At 43.7% G+C, this 21,747-nt stretch overlaps 2 protein-coding genes across 2 annotated transcripts in view; one reads left to right on the top strand and one right to left on the bottom strand.

Moving 5' to 3' along the window:
• Positions 1 to 31: 31 nt before the first annotated feature.
• On the top strand, positions 32 to 15,959 carry LOC118571002 (cytochrome c oxidase assembly protein COX15 homolog). The gene is made up of 9 exons (XM_036169844.1): positions 32 to 192; positions 1,441 to 1,631; positions 3,268 to 3,390; positions 5,394 to 5,580; positions 7,793 to 7,960; positions 10,214 to 10,295; positions 11,913 to 12,067; positions 13,734 to 13,847; positions 15,038 to 15,959. The coding sequence occupies exons 1-9, from the start codon at positions 103 to 105 to the stop codon at positions 15,167 to 15,169; spliced, it is 1,242 nt and encodes a 413-aa protein (XP_036025737.1). The 5' UTR covers positions 32 to 102; the 3' UTR covers positions 15,170 to 15,959.
• A 3,903-nt stretch (positions 15,960 to 19,862) lies between these two features.
• Positions 19,863 to 21,747, bottom strand: part of Entpd7 (ectonucleoside triphosphate diphosphohydrolase 7) — a 40,335-nt gene continuing 38,450 nt past the window's right edge. The window contains exon 13 of the mRNA XM_036189401.1: positions 19,863 to 21,031. Coding sequence (XP_036045294.1) covers positions 20,800 to 21,031 — 232 coding nt within the window. The 3' untranslated portion in view covers positions 19,863 to 20,799. The remainder of the gene's footprint in view (positions 21,032 to 21,747) is intronic.

The raw sequence follows: 21,747 nt of genomic DNA, 5'->3' as shown, positions 1-21,747 counted from the left end.
GGGCGCGCGCGGTGCCTGACCCGGAAGTGCTTCCCCTTTCCGGAGGGGAGACGAGGACCGCAGGTTGTTGGGCTGTTCTGGCGGAGGCGGTGCACTGTCAGTATGCAACGGTTGCTCCTTCCGCCCCTGAAGTTCTTCACGGGGAGCCACAGTGTCGGGCTCCTTGTCCCTAGGGCGGCGTCCAGAGCACAGGTACCCACTGCAGCTGGCTCCGATCACGGAAGCCCGGCTGGGGTGAAAAAGGCTAGAATAAACTCAGCGAACCCCCGGCCTGTTGTTAATCTCCTTATCATTTCACGAAACATTTCCACGTCTCCAGACCGCCCCTTGAATGCGGATCCGGAAATGCTGCCCCCTGTTTGTGTATTACCAATTGTATATTGACCAGTTTATTTAGCTTTTATGTTTCAATTTCCTAATCTGCAGAATGCGGTAACTACTATTTCACAAGGTGTTGGTGAGGATTACTTTTTTAAATATGCATCAAACCTTTAGCACAGGATAAAAGCTCAGTATTTTTGTACATGGGTTTTTGCTACAAGTATAACCCCATTCTACAGAGAAGGGAATTGAGGCTTATTTTGAGTTGCTTGTCTACCATTTCTTTTTGTTTCTTCCTCTTTTTTTTTTTTTTTTTTGAGCTGAGGCTCGAACCCAGGGCCTTACGCTTGCTAGGCAAGCGCTCTACCACTGAGCTAAATCCTCAACCTATTAAGTTGTTTGTCTAAGCTACTCAGGTAAATTGGAAGTAGGAAACTGAACATACATCTTACTCATAGGGGTAGAACCAAAAGAGGACATTCATTCTCTTATCTGACAGTTATTAGTAGAAGGTGATTTGTGTGATGTGGAGAGAAGCCAGAGAATTCTAGTAATTATCACTGTGTTATGATCTAGGAAGAGAAAAATAAATGCTCACATGGCTCCTGCCCTGGAGAAGTCAGTTCCTTCCATTGTTCGTTCACTTGTTAAATATGTACTAGGTCTTGCTATGTAAGGGACCAGTGCCACAAATAAAGGCAGAGAGAGAGAGAGAGCACGCCCAAGATTGATCAGAACCTGCAGAGCTCCCAGATTAGTGAGACACACGACAGATCACCTGAAGCTACATGACAGTGTGTTAAGAGTTGTGGTAGGGGAGATCCTTGTGCTTTGAGAGTGGCCTGTTGTAAGCCTCTAGAGCGTTGGGGAGTACCAATGCAAGCCCAGTTCTACAGTGGGGAGTATCAGTCAGGGAAGTGTATGGGAGGGGATAGCACGTTTAGAGACTGAAAGGAGAAACCCATTAGGAAGAGGGTTCCAGTAATCCAGATGAGAGACAACCATCAGCCAGAGTGGTAGCTGTGAAAATGCAGGCTCATGGGGTACTTTTCTCCAGGCAAATTGAGGCTGAGTGTGGGTAGCAGTCTTTCAGTTATAGTTTTCTGTCTTGCTCCTTAGTGTGGTTGCAGCTGTGGCAGCAGGCATCCTCTGAGGCCAGGACAATATTACACCATTGCTGAAGTGGCTTTGCAGTCTAGAAAAGGTACCATGTTCCTTCCTTCAAAGGCAGCTGAGCAGGCAGTGGGCCGATGGCTCCTGGTGTGCAGCGGAACAGTAGCTGGAGCAGTTATTCTTGGAGGAGTAACTAGGTGAGTCATTTGCTCTTGGTGAGTCGGGTTATCAGTGGGAAAACGGGACTTTGGGCATCGTCTGGTTTAGCTCTCTCAATTTACAGATGGAGAAACTTAATAGCTTGCTCTGTCTTAGAACAGAGTAGTGTTTTATTAGTAGGAACCTATCATAAGGACAGGCTTCGGTCTTCCCTGATAGCTGGGCATTGTTTCTGTAGAGTTTACCTCTCCAGTGTTGAGATTTGTCTTTTTACCCTGCAGTTTGTTTGCTTAAACTAAACACGTAAGTTCAAGTTCACCATTGCTTCATATGTCTCTTAGGTTCTCTTTATATCTGTAAACAGACTTGATTCTTTCTCTTCATTTACTAATTTTCAAAATGACAAATCTGTTCCCAAGATCCTCCAAAGGTTACAAATAAAGGATTTGGGTTTTAAAGTTTTGTTATGAGTTCACACATTTAAATACATTGGATATGTCTTAGTCCACAGTGAGGATTGTGTTGATAGCTTCCTTAAATTCTCCCATCTTAATCTCTTGAGATTGGTCCCAGCATCCTTTGACAAGGCCCTTTGATAGCATCTTTGCTTTCTGATACAATAGGTTTTCCAGGCTTATTTTGTATTTCTTGCCTTGGCCTTTAGATTAGGAACTCTGATTCCTTTTTATTGAAAGGAATCACGTGTGTGTGCATGTGCATCTGTATGCATGTAGAAGTCAGAAGATGACTTCTGGTTTCATTCCTAGGTGCTGCCCACTGTTTTGGGTTTTGTTTGTTTTGTTTTATTTTTTTGAGACAAGGCCTGTCACTGACCTTGAACTTGTGAAATAGACCATCAAGTTTCCAGAATCTGTTTATCTCTACCTGTCCATAACTGGGATTACAAGTGTGTGCTTATTTTTTGTTTTTTTAAACAGGTTCTGGGGCTTGTGTTCGGGAAAACACTTTACTGGATGAGCTGCCTCTCCAGCCCTGCTTTTTAATATAATGAAGTGTGTGTGTTTGTCTTCATATTCGTTACGCTCCTGTTTCAAAGTACTATGTTGGACTTTGAACATGGCTGCTATGGGAAATTTAACAAATTTAAATATTGTTATCTTGAACTTGTACTTCTGTAATAAGTCTCTTTTCCTGATGTAGAGAATGTTAGTTTTAGCTGGTATTATATATAACTCAGTGGTTGAATGAATACTTAGTGTATGCAAGGCCCTGGGTCCTTAGCACCAAAGTAATAAGGGTGTATTTATTACTCATTTCTTGAATCTAAACATTGTTTTTGTCTGTAAAGAAATGCTAGTGACAGAATTAAGTGGGACCCAGTCATGGCGGCAGATGCCTGTAATCTTAACACTTAGGAAGTGTTAAGAGGCAAACTCAGGCTACCTCAGAGACCTTGTTTCAGGAAAGAAAAAAAAATCAACAAACAATAAATGGGATGTGGGGCTGAGTAAAAGAATTGAGAGAATAAACTAAAAGTGTAAAGAAATAAGAGCTGGCATGCAGGGCCTGGTTTATGCAAGAACCTGGATTCCATTTCCAACAGTGCAAACAAAAAAGGAATCCCTATCCAAGGGTTAAGTTCACAGCTGCTTGTTGCCATAAACTATTTATGAATAACCTAGAATCACACACTCAAAACTGTTCTCTCCTAAGGCTGACAGAATCTGGCCTCTCAATGGTAGACTGGCATTTAATAAAGGAGATGAAGCCTCCCACAAGCAGAGAAGAATGGGAAGCTGAATTCCAAAAATACCAGCAATTTCCAGAATTTAAAATGTAAGTGTTAGAAAAAAAATCAGGGAAATGTCTTTATTTGTGTGTGATGAAGGCACATGTGTGTTTGTGCGCAGCATGCTTGGAGACATGGTTTCTCACTGAACCTAGTGCTAAGCTCACTGCTGGCAGGTCTCAATGATTTTCTTGTCTCTGTCCCCCACAGCACCAGAGTTACAAGAACACACGGCCATGCCAACCTTTTTATATGGGTGCTGGGGATTTGAACTAACTTCATGCTTGTGCAGCAAGCATTCTTACACACTGAGCCATCTCCGAAGCCCCTTAAGTAAATATCCTGTCTTAGTTAGGGTCACTATTGATAAAGCACCATGACCAAAGGCAACGTGGGAGAAAAGGGTTTATTTCACTCACAGCTCCATATAACAGTCCATCATTAAGAACAGTGAGGGCGGGAACCTGGAGGCAGGAGCTGATGCAGAGGCCATGGAGGATGTTTACCACCTAAAGGCAGTGGAACCTGGGAGAATGGAGCCTAAAAATGAAGCAGACTAAAGTCTCATGCAATAACTAACTTTATTCAGAGCATCAGGGTAACTTACACTCTGAGGGCTAAGAAGGACCACATGAGAAAGGTGTTCAGTCACAAGGAGAAGTGACACACAGCAAAAACATGTTTTTCCATCGAGGCACATGAATAACAACAGCTAAAGTCAGCTCACTCCTATCCGCTACCCCTGGGAGGAGCATGAACTCACATTCTAAGAACAAGTTCTGTGCTTTGGAGAAACCGAGGTCACAAGACTCTTGTCTTGTTTTCTTGAAGTTTTCTCACGAGCTCTCAGAGTTCTCCCACGAGTGAGAACTTGGATTGTGTTCTGACAGAGGGATGCTGTTTACTGGCTTGCTCCCCATGGCTTGTTCAGACTGCTTTCTTTTTTTGTTTTGTTTTGTTTTGTTTTTCAAGACAAGGTTTCTCTGTGTAGCTTTGCGCCTTTCCTGGAACTCACTTGGTAGACCAGGCTGGCCTCGAACTCACAGAGATCCACCTGCCTCTGCCTCCCGAGTGCTGGGATTAAAGGCGTGTGCCACCATCACCGGGCCAGCCTGCTTTCTTATAGAACCCAGGACCATCAGCCTAGTGATGATCCCACCCACAATGGGCTGGGCCCTCGTCCATCAATCACTAATTAAGAAAATGCTCAGCCGGGCGGTGGTGGCATAGGCCTTTAATCCCAGCACTCGGGAGGTAGAGGCAGGTGGATCTCTGTGAGTTTGAGGACAGTCTGGTCTACAGAGTGAGATCCAGGACAGCCAGGACTACCCAGAGAAACCTGGTCTGGAAAATACTCTACAGGCTTGCCTACAGCTCAATCTTAGGAGGCATTTTCTCAATGGGAATTCCTCTCAGATGACTCTAGCCTGTGTCAAGTACATAAAATTAACCAGCACATATCCTGTGCATTTTTTGCTTCTTTAAATCCTTTATAGTGGTTAGATTGATTTCCTGACCTTAGATTCACTTGAACGTAGTGAGCTGCTTATTCTAAGCCTTTAAGTCCAGAATCACGTTAAAGGTACTGACGAGGAAGAGTGCAGATCTATGAAGCTGCAAGACTGAGAATAGTTCTGCATCTCATAGGTAAACAAATGAGTGGAGGGACTGAGGAGACGGCTTAGCAGTAAAAGTACTTGCCCCATTACCTTGATGACTTAAAGTCAACCCCAGAACCTGTGGGACAAGCCCAATGTAAGTAATGGTATACATCTATAATCCCAGCACTGTTGTGAGATGGGAGGTGGAAGCAGGAAAATTAGCCAGAAATTCAAGGGCCAGACTAGCTGGAGTATGTAATGCATTGGTAGATACAAGAGAGACTCTGCCTCAAACACAAGGTGGAAAGAGAGAACAAAAAACTGATTCCCAAAAAGTTGTCTCTGACCCACACACATGCTGTGGCACTTATGTGTCCATGTACACAGAATAAGTAAATAAACCCAATAGAGGTTTCTCTCTCTTCATTTTTGACTCCCATTTCACCTAGCCTGAATCATGACATGACACTGGCGGAATTCAAGTTTATCTGGTACATGGAATACTCGCACCGAATGTGGGGTCGAGCTGTAGGCCTTGCGTACATCCTGCCTGCTGCCTACTTTTGGAGAAAGGGTTGGCTCAGTCGTGGCATGAAAGGACGTGTTCTTGCCCTCTGTGGCTTAGTCTGTTTCCAGGTAAGACTTATTCAAGATCGGGAAACCAGAGATACTCCAAAGAGCTGCCTCTTTGGCATTGTTTAAGAGAGTCAGATTTGAAGCACTAGAATCAGACGGTAAGAATGAGCATTTTAGAGCAGCACGCTTGGCTTTAGACCTCGGTTCTGCCACTTAGGGCAAGCCGCCTGACTTTGTCATGTATGGTTTCCTTCCTGTAGGTGGAGATAGTATTAGTGCCCTGTAGGGAGTGTGGATACTAAATGAGATAATAGCTGTAAAGCAGTTAGCTGGGTGTCTCAACTCAGTAAGCCCTCGATAAGTACATTTTCTTAGGCCACTAGAAGTAGCGCTCGTGCCCCATTGAGGTCCTCTTCCTGTGCTCTCTTCCCTTCTTTCTAACTCTTCTGCAGTCTTAGAAAGAATGATCCCTATTGTAGAGTGACTACAGAGGAAAACTCCAAAAGAAACGGTGGTTGAAAGTTGGGACACAGATGTAGCTGATGTTCAGTATAAGTGGTATTTAAAATCCTGTAAGCTGAACTTAAAGAAAAGAGCTTTGGGAGAGTCTCACAGTTAGAGCTAAGAACCAAGAAAAGGAACTAGAAAAGACACCTGCAAGTATTTGGGTCAAAATGTAAAGGTCCTGATGATGTCATGGCATCAAAGAAACATCAACATTTGACCAGTAGGAAACCAGGTGGTTAATTTAACTCAGAAGTGGTAAGGAAATGGACTAATTAAGAAGCAATTAACGAGGCAACAGAGGTAAAGAATCAGACACTAAAAAAAAATATTTTATAGAGTTTGTTACAAAAGTTAACTTTTATTATATTTTAGTAACTAAGCAAATTAGATGGAATAAACATTAAAAAATGAAGGTAGAAATTTAAGATGTCAGATAGGGTTGTAGCAGGAAGCAAGTTAGGCTAGAGAATTCACACTGTATGTATCATCATTTCTCCAGTGTTCCTGAAGATGAAAGGTAATTACAATAGCCACGCTAATCTTGAAAGAGGAAGGAAATATTACCTGAAGAAGCAGTAGAAACTCTCCATTGACCTGATTCTTGGGGTTGGAGGCAGTGGGTGAAATGATTGTGTCTTATCTGCTAAGATCGGAATGGATGAAGTTGGATTATTTGCTGGTTAAAACAGAGGATCGTGGAGTGTGATACATCCTGTGAGCTTTCTAACCGTAAACTTGCATTTTGTTGGGGAATGGTGGGGTTCTCTTGTTATTGTTTGGTTGGTTGGTTTGACTTGAATTTTTGAGACAGTCTCGTGTAGCCAAATCTGACCTACAACCTACTGTGTAGCCAAGTATGACCTCAAATTGCTGATCCTGATGCTCTACTTCCCAAGGGCTGGGATTACAAGTCTGTGCCACCACATCTGGTTTAAACATGCACTTTTTTTTTTTAACCTATCTTCTTCCTCCCTCCCCCGTTTTTTCTTCCTTCCTTCCTAAGAGCTGAAGTCTTTCTTTGACAGAATTTGGAATTTAAAGTTCAACTTTAAATTTCTTCATCTCCACAAACTATAGTTCTAGTTTCATTTTTCTTAGGGTAGAAATACATTTTTGCAGAGCAATCTACATGCAAAATCTTACATGTTTGTATGACTTCCCCCCACGCTTTTGTGTTGGTCTAATACCCAACTATCTTTACAGTAATTTTTTTAAGGTTTATTTATTTATTATGTATACAGTATTCTGTCTGCACATTTGTCTGTAGGCCAGAAGAGGGCACCAGATTTCATTACAGATGGTTGGGAGCCACCATGTGGGTGCTGGGAATTGAACTCAGGACCTCTGGAAGAACAGCCAGTGTTCTTAACCTCTGAGCCATCTCTCCAGCCCCCCAGTAATTGTTTTTAAACAGTTAACCTTTATTAAGCTTTTTCCAAATACAATCTAGTTTTCATAGAATAAACTATTCTGTTTCACTGGTTTACATGTTAAATTATATAGAGTATTTGTAAAACTTGGAGTGTAAACTTTTGTGTGATTTCATATACCTGAACTATACTTCAACAAAACGTAAGTCTAAACAGTGACCAAGCACTAATATTGTTAATACAGAATTGCCAACAGTTCACACTTCCTGAGCGCTGGCTATGAACACTAGGCAGGTTTGGAAGCGGGTAGGAAGGGTGTTCTGATAATGTGCTTTCTCAGTAGAGCCTAACAGGTCAAACCTTGTGTGATTTGCCCCTCTCTACTCCAATTCTAGGGTCTCCTGGGTTGGTACATGGTGAAAAGTGGACTAGAGGAAAAGCCGGAGTCCTATGATATCCCTCGGGTCAGTCAGTACCGCCTGGCAGCCCACCTGGGATCAGCGCTTGTTCTTTACTGTGCCAGCCTGTGGACCTCACTGTCCCTGCTCCTCCCTCAGCACAAGGTAAACGTCGTTGTTAGCACAGCTGCACAGGTGCCCACAGGGCAGGGAAGTGGGAATCTGGTTCTGATGGAAAGTTAGTAAGTCAGACTTCAGCCCCCTCTAACAGCTGCTGCTCTCACTGGCCGTTGTAAAGAAAGTGTCTGTGAGCGTGGGTGCATAGCTAGCTCCTTAAGATGCTGCTTTCAGGTCTCTGGGATATATAGATATAGATATCCAGAAGTGAAATTGCTGGTAATATAGAATTGTCAATGCTGTCTAATGAGGACTGTGAAAACACACATTTTAGGAAAAAGGCAAGGTGAACTGAACATAAGACGTAACCCAACCACTTTGGCCCTGACTCCCCAGTGGAGACAAGACAGGAAGACCAGAACAAGAGCTGTAGCTGAACTTGTGCTGGTGAACAGTAGCCCAGGGTGTCATTAAGTGAGGACCTAGCATTTAATCTAACACTGTGTTTATTAAACCATAGCGATTTGTGTCTAAAAGCTACTTTTCTGTGTGCTAGTTTTCCTTCAGGGTATTGTCCGTTTTTTTATATTTTATGCTTTGACTCAAAATACAACTTTTCTTTTTTCTTTTTTGGGGGATGGAGGGGTTCATTTATAATAGAAGTCTCCAGTTACCAAACTTGTTTAGGACACTGTTTTCTTCCTTTCTGTCTTTTTTTTTTTTTCCTTTTTTTTTTTCTCTTTAGGTTTTTCGAGACAGGGGTTTCTCTGTGTAGTCCTGGCTGTTCTGGAACTCGCTCAGTAGACCAGGCTGGCCTCAAAGTCACAGAGGTCTGCCTGCCTCTGCCTCCCAAGTGTGGGATTAAAGGTGTACTTCTACCAACTCACTTTTTTCCTGATATTCACAACTAGTGATTGTTGGGTTGGTAAAATGGCTCAACAGGCCTGGAAACCTGAGTTCAGTCCTCTAACCCACATGAAAGTGGATCAGGAGAATGAATCACACACAATTGTATTTTGATATCCACACTTGTGCTGGGGCACAAGCATGAACACACACTTACATACACACTAATAACAAATAAACATTTAAAATGTTTAATTTAAAAAGTGATAATCAAATAAATATTAAATCGTGAGTCGACCTGGAGGCAAGTTCATGGAGAACATTTTGATAATATCTAGTAGATATTTAGACCTAAGGGCTTGGATCCCAGTAAGGACTGGAGATGTTCACAGGAAAGCCACATATTGAAGCATTTTCATAGTAAATATTCCTCATCTGAAAAATTGTTCTTCCTCTGACTTCCAAGACAAATATATAAAATAAATTGCCTGCATCTACAGCTGTTTACTGACAACCTGTTCTTCCTTTTCAACCCCAAACACGCCCACACACTCACACACATACCCGCCCCCAAACATACGCCCACACACTCACACACATACCCTCCCCCAAACATTCGCCCACACACTCACACACATATCCTCCCCCAAACATTCACCCACACACTCACACACATACCCACCCCCAAACATACGCCCACACACTCACACACATACCCGCCCCCAAACATACGCCCACACACTCACACACATACCCGCCCCCAAACATACGCCCACACACTCACACACATACCCGCCCCCAAACATTCGCCCACACACTCACACACATACCCGCCCCCAAACATACGCCCACACACTCACACACATACCCACCCCCAAACATTCACCCACACACTCACACACATACCCTCCCCCAAACATACGCCCACACACTCACACACATATCCTCCCCCAAACATTCGCCCACACACTCACACACATACCCTCCCCCAAACATACGCCCACACACTCACACACATACCCGCCCCTAAACATACACCCATACACTCATCCAAAAAAGGAATTGGACTGTGGTGGCTTACTGATAACTTTCATCCATTTTCCCTTTTCTTTGTTTATATTCTGCCTAATTATAGAAAGAATTAGAAATGATAGCTAGTTAAGTGATATAGTGATAAGTTCTCTAGCCCAGTAACCACTAGCTACTGGGAACTACTTAAATTTAATTAATTGAGATGTCTGGGAAGATACATAATAAATGTCTAACAATGAAATCGATGTATGTTGGAACAGTGCCTGCTGGGGACTTATCCTGTTAGAACAATATCTGCTGAGAGTCTTTATCCTATGTTAGCAGACAGAGATAACCTGACCTTAAATTGTCTGGGTTTGAATTTGGGAGATCTCGCTGCCTCCATAGTTCCTACCAAAGAGATTCCCTGATTATCCTTTTCAGTTACCTGAAACCCGACAGCTCCTGTGGTTGAGACGCTTTGCTGGCGGAACAGCCGGCCTGGTGTTCCTCACGGCTCTCTCAGGTAGGCTTCGTCCCAGCACACATGGTGCCTGCCCTTCCAGTATGAATGTGCGGCCTTTCCTGCCGAACCGCCTCTTTCTCTTTTCCTGTCACATTTGGCTCCTTCACTCGCACATCTACCCTGTTTTCTGCTTCTGTGGTCTACTCAATTGAACAAAACTATGGAACATTTAATTTACTTAAATCCATACTGCCCAAGTTCAGATCAATTGCCAGCCTCACCGGGACTGCAGGCTGTGTATAAAACATGATGATGACTGTAAGTCATGTACAAGAAATGCTCAGAACAGTGCCCGGCACGTAGCAGAAGCTGTGTTACGTGCTATTTAAACATCATTTTTACACATTACACGAGAGTAAGACAGATGGCCTCTCCTCAGTGATGGTCAAAGACATTCAAGTTCACTGGAGCTGGGACCAGTTTCCTCCTAAGAGTTTTAAACTTGTTTTATTTGTGTGTGTGTGTGTGTGTGTGTATGCCATGTGTGTGCACAGGTGCACACAGAGGCCAGAAGAGGGCATTGAGTCCGCTGTAGCTGGAGTTACATGTAGTTGGGAGCCACCCAACGTGGGTGTTGGCAATCAAACTCAGGTCTTCTGGAAGAGCTGCAACCATTGAGCCATTGCTCCAGCCCCAGACTTCTCTTCCTTAAATCATATGTTCACCTTTACCTTTTTCACTGTGGAATGCTCTAATACAGGAATCAGAAGCCCCATGTGGTTGAACTTAAGTTAAAGCTAAATAACATTTAGCTTTCATTTGGTTACACTAGCCACACTGAGTGATCAACAGGCATGTGTGCCTTATGGCTAATGTATTGTAGGACAGACATGGAACACTTCCATTATAACAAAGTTTTATTGGACAGCACTGCTCGCTCATGAAAATAACATTAATTCAAACCAAGAGCACCCACCCCTGATTCTCTGCTCTTTATTCTCTCCTATATATGTGTATTTTGATCTTATAAGTCATGTTTATAAAAATGATTCACATTCCTTTGACTCACTATTGGTAATAATGGATCGATCATCCGTCCATTCCTACCTGCCTTCTTTTTGTGCTCATCCAGGGTTTAGTTTGTCAGTTTGTGAAATTTTTTTTTGTATCTTCTTTATTCCTTCAACCAATATTTATTGAATCCTTGGAAGAAAGACAGAAATGCACAACCAAAGCACATCCAGTAACGTTCAGTGCTGTATGGAAAATAAAGTAAGGTGAAGGGAGAGGAGTGGAGCAGAAGATTCCCACATCAGAGCATGGGGCAGAAACTGAGGAAGTCAGGGGCACAGTTCCAAGCTAGATCAGCAGAAGTTAGGGACAGGAAGGACACAGAATCAAAAACAAGGACTTTTCAAATGACGAGGCATCTCCTCTAGAGCTTCTGCTCTCTAGCAGAGATACACTAGTCTTGGGATCAGAGCAGATAAGGGTCCGAGGTGTTGCTGAGTTCCTATGGAGATTGTGATGTATGTTCTTTACCTGAGAAGCCCAATTGCCTATTTTTCTATTATCCTCCAAATAGTTCCTTTGTCTAGCTCTGGGCTAGGAGACTTCTGTGTTCAGAGCTAATATTTGGTCTTTATTTTGAGAAGTCCTGTGTATCTTGGCATGCAGGGGCTTTTGTAGCAGGGCTGGATGCTGGGCTTGTTTACAACTCCTTCCCAAAAATGGGAGACTCCTGGATCCCAGAGGACCTCCTTACCTTCTCTCCCATCCTGAAGAATGTTTTTGAGAACCCCACCATGGTACAGTTTGATCACCGGCTTCTGGTAAGTGTGCTGGTTTGTGCTGCTGGGCATAGGGACCCTAACACATTTGGAGTGCCAGTGAGGTGTGAGGCACTGGGCATCGGGACCTTCACACGTTTGGGAGTGCCAGTGAGGTGTGAGGCACTGGGCATCAGGACCCTCACACACGTTTCGGGGTACCAGCAAGGCACTGGCAGCTGCAGTTAGCACAGCTGTAGCCCCTTGTTCTTTGGCAGCAATTCTAGGACTGACCGGATGTCTAATCTGACATTTTTGTCATTACACCCAAATTCTAGCTTAAAATCAGATAGGCAAGTTAATACTAACCCCCTCAGTCCTGAACATGCCTAAGTGTCATTTCAGCGAGATGCAGTTGACTAGAGAACAGACTATAGTCTTTGGCTGAGCACACAGCTATGGAAGAGCCCCAGAGGTGCTTCATTAATAAGTTTCCATGTATTTAAGTCCATAGGTACTGACAGTGAGAACAGTACTAAGACTGGCCTGGCAGCCTGAGTGTGATGAACTGGTGTGCCCAGGAGACCCAGTGTTAGAGAAAGCAGAATAGGCTCACAGGGAACAAGACGTAAGTGAAAGCCTTGATAGCTGGCAGATCTCAGGGGAGCTTTAAAGGAACATGAAGTTAAGATGGGCTGTTAAGAATACATGTAGAAAGAGATCAAAGGAGACCCCAGAGTTTCTCCTGCAGCATTCATAAAACATGACCAGTGGAGATGCAGCCGCTAGAGGGAGTGTTAAGCTAAAGTCAAGTTGACATCAGATGGAGGCATGCTGAGTGTGAGATGGTAGATGAGGAGATGCAGAGAGGATGCAAATCCATGCCTAGGACTGACATTCCCAGGTAGTCTCAGTCCCACCCCTACACAGTATTTTAGCATAAGTAAAGTGTGGTTGAATCTGCCCCTATGGCTCGTTTTGAAACATAAAAATATGACAGAAAACCTTCTCTCTGGCATGGATGGAAAAGAAACCTTATTGCCAACCCCAGGCTCTTGTTCTGGTATAATTAAAACCAAGATTTGCGTTGTTTTTACCAGCTGGAAGCACTACCATCTCCACTCAACCCAGGAAAGTTAAGCCCTTGATGTGCTGCGGTCAGCCCTGCTTTAATAGTGGTTTAGGGCTGGAGAGATGGCTCAGTGGTGAAGAGTACTTGTTGCTCTTGCAGAAGACCCAAGTTCAGTTCCCAGCACCCACATAGGGGCTCACACTAACTCCACTTCCAGAGGCTCCAACACCCTTTTCTGTGAGTAGAGATGGTAGTGTTTCAGACAATGCATGTACATAGTGTACAGAAATGCATGCAGGCAAAATACCTATGCACATAAGAGAAATCTTTGAAAAAAAAAGAATTTAAAATTAGATATAAAATTACAGCTAAAGGTCTGTGGTCTGATTTAAAAGGCAAGGCTCTTACCCAAGGGAAGGTAAGTGTGTATAAAGTAGTAAACACAAACTCAGATGGTACCCTGGGTACAGTGCTGCCTCAGTTCAAGCAGAAGAGGACTGTGGGTGATGCTAATGAGGTACAACAGGGGTGGAGCAGTGTTCTTTGTGACTAGTACAGGTCTTCCTGATTGCTCAGGGTTCCTGAGCGGTAGGAGTTGAACGGGAGTCAGTGTAGCGGAAGGCCTAGCATGCATAATGATAACCTTTCTTTCTCCAGGGAATCACGTCTGTCACTGCCATTACAATGCTCTATTTCCTGTCCCGGAGAATCCCCCTTCCTCGGAGGACCAAGATGGCAGCAGTGACTCTGCTCGCTTTGGCATATGCACAGGTTCAAAGCCCTTCTTGATCTGATGCCATCCCCCAAGTTAATGTTAATGGTAGAGTAATCATGAAGAAGGTGAAGTACACTTTGTCATAAGAGGACAACAAATGGCAATTAAACACACAGCTTCTTAATATCAGAGAGGAGCAACTGATAGCATCTTGTGCTTATGACTCTGGAGAGCTCAAGTTTGAATGTGCGGGGAGCAGGCAAAGAGATAATGTTATTAGCCTAAGTATAGGAAAATGGATAGATTTTGATATTCTTGGTGAGACCATGACTCTATACTAGCTTTCTTCAGAGGGCAATTAGACAATATAATATATATGATATATGTAATATATAATGCTTTGGTCCAGAAAACTGACGGTTGTATATGCCTTAGAAATACCCAATACATTGCCAGGTGGTGGTGGCACACGCCTTTAATCCCAGCAACTCGGGAGGCAGAGCCAGGTGGATCTCTGTGAGTTCAAGGCCACCCTGGGCTACCAAGTGAGTTCCAGGAAAGGCACAAAGCTACACAGAGAAACCCTGTCTCGAAAAACCAAAAAAAAAGAAAAGAAAAACCTAATACTCTAAGAATTTAGTGTGAGGAAACTCAAAATTGTGCTGATTAAAATTGGAAACAACCAACCATGCTATGGCATACTACACAGCAGTTTAAGGAAATTCAAGGGCAGAACACAAATCTATGTATCTGTGTATTCCAGCACTTGGAAGACAGAGGCAGCTGAGTTCCAGACTAACCTGCTCTACATAGTAAGTTCTAGGCTAGCCAGGGCTACACAGAGAAACTGTCTCCAACAAACACAAACAAAAACCATGTATCTCTCAATAACCGTATATATGAAAGTAAGGCATATAGAAACTGGAACGCTAACTGCCAGTGTGGATTAAGACAGGTAGAAGCTGGGTATGGCAGCTCCTGCCTACAATCCTAGCACTCAGGAGACCAAGGAAGAGGGCTGCTCTAACCATGAGTTCCAGGCCAGCATGGCCTAGAGGAGAGCCATTCTCAAGGGAAACAGACTGTTAGAGGACACTAGGGAGTTTAGGTTACCGTTTCTATTTGAGTTTCCTTGTTTTATGTTTACTTATGTTAAATGCGTGCTTCCTACCCTTCTGATGAGACTGGAGTGTGTGTCTCTGGTCACGCAGTCACTTTCAGTATTACCTTTCTTCCTCTACAACAGGTGGCCTTGGGCATTAGCACTCTGCTTCTGTATGTTCCAACTCCTCTGGCTGCCACACACCAGTCAGGCTCCCTGGCTCTGCTCAGTGGTGCCCTTTGGCTCATGAATGAACTCCGAAGAATCCCAAAATAATTCTGAGAATCACTTCCTAGGACTGGAACTGCCTTGGGAATTCATAAGCAAGCACCAGACTGGTCAAGTCTCTCAAGACTGTTTTGAGATGGGCACTGGATCAAGAATGTCACTAAGGTGTGCTTACACCAGAGGTTCCCTTTAAAATCTATCACGGAAGGAAGTGTCTGTCATTTGCTGCTGCTTAGTAGGCAGTCTGGCTTTTCCTAGTGTTAGGAGGACCTTGGGTTTCTGTGTCCTGTGCTGCAGAGTCGTGTCACTAGTCAGGCTGGTGATGCCAGTGATAGACTCAAGAACAGGTGCCCAGTGGACTCACTGGACCAGTCGACAGGTAACTGAACGTTGGTTTGTTACCAAGGTCTAGGGTTGTCCTATCTTCTGGTTTTTAAAAGCAGCTAACTAGCTAGATTCTGAAGTTAAGATCCTCTTTTATGTATGTGTGTATCTTTGTGTTCCTGTTGTGTACAGATGCCCGTGGAGGTCAGGGAAAGTGCTTCAGGAAAGTTACTTCACTTTTCTCTTACTACAGTTGAGCGCATGGCAGGAAACAGGCCTGGTGTTTAGCTATTAACTGCAGGGCGGTTTCTATGCGCTCCTGGTGAACAGCTATATCGTAACTATTTTTGTACTTTTATGGTTTACTGTCCCCAGATAGATACCAAATACTGAATGAGGGAAGCATGAATTGGTGGGAATAATACAGTTACTGATTTTATGTTCCAATGTCTAGTTCAGAAAAAGCCATTACACACTGAAAGGATCAAATAAAGTTCTTTTAATGTTTTCAACAGTCTGTCAACAGTTTTGTCAATTGTTTTTAAACATAAAGGTAATTAAAACATGTATTTTCAATCAGCTAACCCAGGGTTTAATTTTTCCCTTTTACCAGCCCCTTTGGGTTGATTAGGCCATAACTGTCATTACATCATTTAATTTTTTAAAAGAATTTACTTATTATTTTGTGAGCATGTAAATGACAGGGGAATACACACTATACATGCATGTGCATGCAAAGGTCAGGGAACAACTCATGTGAATCAGTTCTCTCCTGCCACCTTGGTGTGGGTTCTGGGGTCAAACTCAGGTTGCCAGGCTTGTGTGGCAAGTGGTTTTCCCTGCTGAGCTGTCGCAGTGACTAACCTACACTGAGATAATGACTGCCACAAGTGAAGTTGGTCGCAAAGACCGACTCTTGACTATCATGGTCTTAGTTGCCCTGCAGCTGCCCTCCTCTGGCCCTGGGGCGAATGGTGGGTTATATAGGCATCTGTAACACCGAGCTACCCCACATGAGGGTGACTGAGTCACCATCCCAGCACATGGCACATTTGCCAGAACTTCATGTCTATCAGAATATTAAGAACTATTCATGAAACTTAAGGATTCCACAAAATTCTCATCTAATGAGAAGCATCTGGAAAGCGTCCTAGCCACCTGAAGCAGCGCGGTGCGGCACACCTGGCCGTAGCTCGCCGTGGAGACGCCATGGCCACTGCAGAGACCACAGTAGAGGTCAAACCCATCTTCAGTAGACAGAAAGTGTGAAGGAGAATTTGAAGCAGAAATACCTGCTGGCGAGCAGCCTTAAGACGCTAAAGAGGCAAATGATTTACTGCCAAACTCAGGCTGTGCTCCATGGGGTGTGGGCTGCTTAGGAACTGCCAGGACTGCCTTCAAATCATGCTGTAGTTTAGAGCTGGAATGTCCTCCGAGGACTCATGTGTAAAGGCTTGGTCCCAGGGTGACATTATTGGGAGGTGGTGGGACCCTTGCAGGCGTAGCTTCATAGGTCACTGGAGGACATAGGAGACTCCCTCTCTTGCATCCCGGCCGGCAGTAAGCTAGGCAGTTCTGCTTTGCTACATATGTCTGCCACAATGTACACTTCTTCATCAGGCTCAGAGCAAAAGGGACGCTGGACTACTGAGCTGAACTCTAAAGCTGTGAATCCTTACATCCCTTTTCTCTTCGTAAGTGGTCTCAGGGGTTTCACGACAGTAAACAGAGTAACACCACAGAGGGAGCAGAATAGCAGGCTGGGGGGGGGGGTGAGGGAGAGTTGTCTATCAGCAGTTGTCCTACTTTAAGGAGGGCTCAGGAGGAGGCACATCTTCAAGCTTGTCTGACATGCATGCATGACTAGACCTCCTATTACTCAGAATATAATGGAAGCAATGATCTCCTTATAATTGAAAAAAAAATGGAAGCCCTTATGTATGAGCAATAATTCCAGTTTATAATATAAAAGGGTCCCTTTATTGCTCAGATTTCCAAAGAACAAAATGTGTGTGATTTTTCTGATGTCCCTCTGACAATAATATTAAGAAACAAAAATAATGAAATACTAGGGCAAAGGGGAAATGTGAAATACTACAATAACAGCTTACTCAGCTATAAAACAAGACAAAGATGGCTTAAAATAGAACCTTAAGGAGCCACCCACAGAAACAGAAACCCCAGGATTAACAAACCCAAGTAGGGTGCAAGAGCTTTCCAGTTAGATCAGATCCCAGTTAGGAGGCCCAGGATAGAGTCACTCAGAATTCAGAACATTACCTAAAAGTATTTGATTTCAGATGCATTCATTGTTTACAAAAATATTAGTTATTCTGTGTTAGTCAAAGGTGCCAAAACTTGGTTTTGACACCTCACTTTTGAACATAGTAATTTTTGTAACACCAACAAAATCTTCACAAGATTGGCAGAAGTCTATCATCCCGACAGCAAGACTGAAGCTAAGCATAAACTAGGAGACTGGTTAAGGAGACGGAAAGAGTCACTGCTACTAATCCCAACCGAAATGAAATCATACAAATCCCAATCTGGAAACTGCCCAAATCACCACCAAGTTCTCCAGTGAGGTAGATATCTCTGTTAGGCATTTGTACCTTCATTCAGATTGTAGTTAGGTGTTTGGAATGTGGTTAGGGAAAAAAAAAAAAAAAAAAAGACTCCAACAGATGCAGTGAAAAGTTGCCTGAGAAGATTCCACTGGAAATCTACCTGACAGGAGAGACGGAAGTACCCAGGAGCAGTCAAGAGCAAATGCTCAGTTCTTCTCAATCACACAACAAAGTGTCCCTTCTTCTTCTTAGTCTATGGAACTCAGGGAAGTCTTACATCAGTAAAGGTAAGTCTGGATCCCATAATATTAAGACAATGAACAGGATATAATGTACCAAACAAAAACTCAAAGACTAATTGAAATAAATTATGAAATATATTTATATGAAAAATGATAAAGATAGGCATCCTGAGATTTTTTTTTTCAACTATAAAAGGGATGTAGGGCTATCAATCCAAAAGGCTGTCATAATGATTAAATAATATACAAAGAGCACAAAGTTTTAAAGAGCAATACAAAGTAAGTGCTTGGCAAAGGGCAGCTACTGGTACCATGAGGGTGAAGAGCATGTTCAGTGAGGAGAGCTTCCAAACTGGACTGTCCCCCTCCTCCCTTCTCCAGCCTCAGCAATGGAGTCACACAAACCCCAGTCACTGGGAACTAGATCTCCCAAGAACACCAAAACTGGTATATAGAAACCAAGATGAAATTAAAAGTTCCCTGAGGAGGCAAATGGCTAGCAAGAACATCTTTGTCATCTTAAAGCAGCATTAAAAAGGCAAAGGCTCACTCATGGGACATAAAAATCAGAATTAAAAAGATGCTTAAAATTTAAAATGTCAATGGCAGTCCTGATGAAAAGTCAACTATGTAAAACTGAAGGATTCTTTGCTAGATGTCTCCTTATCTAATGTGCACACGCTGTGGTACACACCTGTAATCCCAGCACTCAGGAGGCTAAGGCAGGAGGCTCATTGAGTTCCAGGCCAGCCTGGGTCACACGATGAGACCCTGCCTCAAAAAAGGGGAAAAGAAAATAATTCAGAACTTGCCTAACCACAGAGTCAATACACTCATTTTCACCTTGGCTTCCCTAGGACCATCTTAGTTTTTTTCTCTATTTTGTAAAGTATTTCATTCCTTTCTGTTCCCAATATGGAATATATTTTCAAAGAAATCAATTTTCATTCTATAAATTTAGATTTTTTTTTATTCACTATTCTAACCCTACAAATAAAAGGAACTGACGAAAGGAAAGGCCACGAGCCGGGTCCAGGGGTACGCACCTTTAAACCCAGCACTTGGAGGAATGAAAGCAGGATCAGCAGTTGAAGGCCAGCCTTGGCCACCTAAAAAATTGGGCTCAAGAGACTTGCCTTGCTCCCCAAAAGAAGAAATCAAGCTACTGCTTCACTCTGGGAACAATCCCAGGCAGGCCCTCATGGATGTCTATGGGAAACAGAGTCCATGGCGGCAGGGAGGAGCTAGTGAACACCTGACTCCTCATCACACTGCAAGACGGGCTGCACAGGCGCCGTGGGAGAGGCCGAGGGTGAGAACATGGACATGGCTTTCCTCTCCCCAGTAAAGGAAGTGCTGTTTGTGACAGACGTCCAAAAAGTGGCCAGGCTGCTCCATGGGAAATTTATCCAGTTATTTCAAAGTTTAGAATTTGCTCTCTTTCAAGCATCCCCAAAATAGGTAAGAACTTTGATTTTAAGCCAGGCATAGTGGCACACACCTTTAATCCCAGCACTCAGGAGGCAGAGGCAGGCGGATCTCTGTGAGTTCGAGTTCAGGCCAGCCTGGTCTACAGAGTGAATTTCAGAACAGCCAAGGCTACCCAGAGAAACCCTGTCTGAAAAACCAAAAGAAAAAAAACAAAACAAAACTGATTTTTATTGCCTTTGCCCAGTCTCTTGATACTCTTTTTCCTTAAACAAACCCCCAAATACATCCTATCCCCAATATATAAGATCTCAGCGCTGAAATGAGTAAAGTTGCTTTGAATCTTATGACAGGAAAATATGCCTGTGAGACAGGTCCCCAGCTCCCATCACAGCTGCTCCATTCTAGAAGCACACTTAAGGCTCAAAAGGCAATGCTGATGCCCAAGCAGCCGTGAGGCATAGACATGGAAATGTCTTCTCTACTGGTCAGACCAAGTATCAGATACAATACTGTCAGATCTCCAGTGGAGCATTCACTGAAAAGGGGTTTTAACCTCTCCAATCTAGATAACTAAACAGCAAGCCTGTCAGGGAGGTCAAGTAAGCAAGGAGCTTACATCCTTTTGGTTGCCTTGAGATCCTGGTCCACTGAGCCTCAGAGATCTTGGGTCCCTCTTCAGGGCTCCACATAAGGATATCTCTGTTACAGAGAAAGCAGGGCAACTGCACTTGCTGGAATGCCTCTGGCTTTGTATCAGTTGATCCAAGTTGGTTTCAACCGCGATTCCAGTTGCCCAATCAAAAACTTGCTTCAGCAAGAGGGGAAAATGCTACATCCCAGAAACATACCAGATTTCCGAGACAAAGGAGAAGCATGCTTCATTCGGGCTAAGCTTAGTCCCCTATGTTAGCACCAGCCTCTCACCATGTAGTCCCTCACAGATTAGGTCACAGCTTCTGAGAAAGGGTCCTGTCCTGGGCACTAAAAAGAAATGAAAAGTGAAAAAGTAGAAATTCCCAGACCAAAGCAGCATCTGAGGCCAGTTCAGCAAAGTGGAGGCATTCAGTGAGCAGCAATCCTAAAGTCCTGGAGTTTCTCCAGGTCCGGTCCAGCCTCAGGGTCCCACCTGCACCCCAATCATCGGCACCACTTGTTCGATCCACAGCAGGTCCAGTGGAGCTGAGGCTCGAGTTTGTCGGCGGTGAATTCTGTGGATTCGCAGAAGGTACAAGATGATGGCCAGCAGCACCACCAGGGTACAAGCGAAAAAGAGATGGTGGTTGTAGACAAAGGAGAGACGGAACCAGCTGCCATGGGCCTGCCGGACACCGCCCTGCCGAAGGTCCCTAGGGAGTGGAAAGAACTATTAGTTCCAGAGTGAAACATTTGCTGAGATTTGAGGGGTCCATCCGAGCTTATCCCACTTATTCACTCAAACGTCCTAAGAAACCAGCTGCACCGAGCTAGCTAAGCTTGAGGACATCCCCAAGCAAGGGCTGATTTCTCTTGAACCTTCCTTTCCCCGGCCTACAGGAGGAGGAGCCCCGTGGGCTCAGATGCTGCAGAATGTGGAGACAAAATCTAAAGGCCATTGAAACTAAAGTGGGTTTTATTTTTGTTTGTTTTTTTATAAGTAAAGACAAAACTGGTCACCTGCAAAGTAAATTTTTTTATTGTTATTATTTGTTGCTTTTTGGTTTGTTTATTTTGAGACAGGGTCTATGTGCCCCTGGCTATCCTGGAACTCAGTATTGTAGATCAGACTGGCCTCCAATTTAGAGATCCACCTGCCTCTGCCTCCTAAATGCTGGGATTAAAAGTGTGCACCACCACCCTGGTTGTGACATAAATCTTAAAATATAGTTTGCCAATAAAGTACTAAGAACAAAGTATCCCTTGAATCCAAACAAGACAAAATGAATGTGTATACACCTTAAAAAAAAGTTGCAATATTCCTTAGGATCTAGCATTTATATACACGAAGGCAGTTGTGGCCTGCCCAGCTGCAGCATCACCTGGAAAAACAGCAGTGTGTAAACCAAGAGCACTGGTTTACTGGCCT

The sequence above is a fragment of the Onychomys torridus genome, chromosome 1 (assembly GCF_903995425.1).
Source record: "Onychomys torridus chromosome 1, mOncTor1.1, whole genome shotgun sequence".
Taxonomy (NCBI): Eukaryota; Metazoa; Chordata; class Mammalia; order Rodentia; family Cricetidae; genus Onychomys; species Onychomys torridus.
This window is presented reverse-complemented; position numbering and strand designations above follow the sequence as displayed.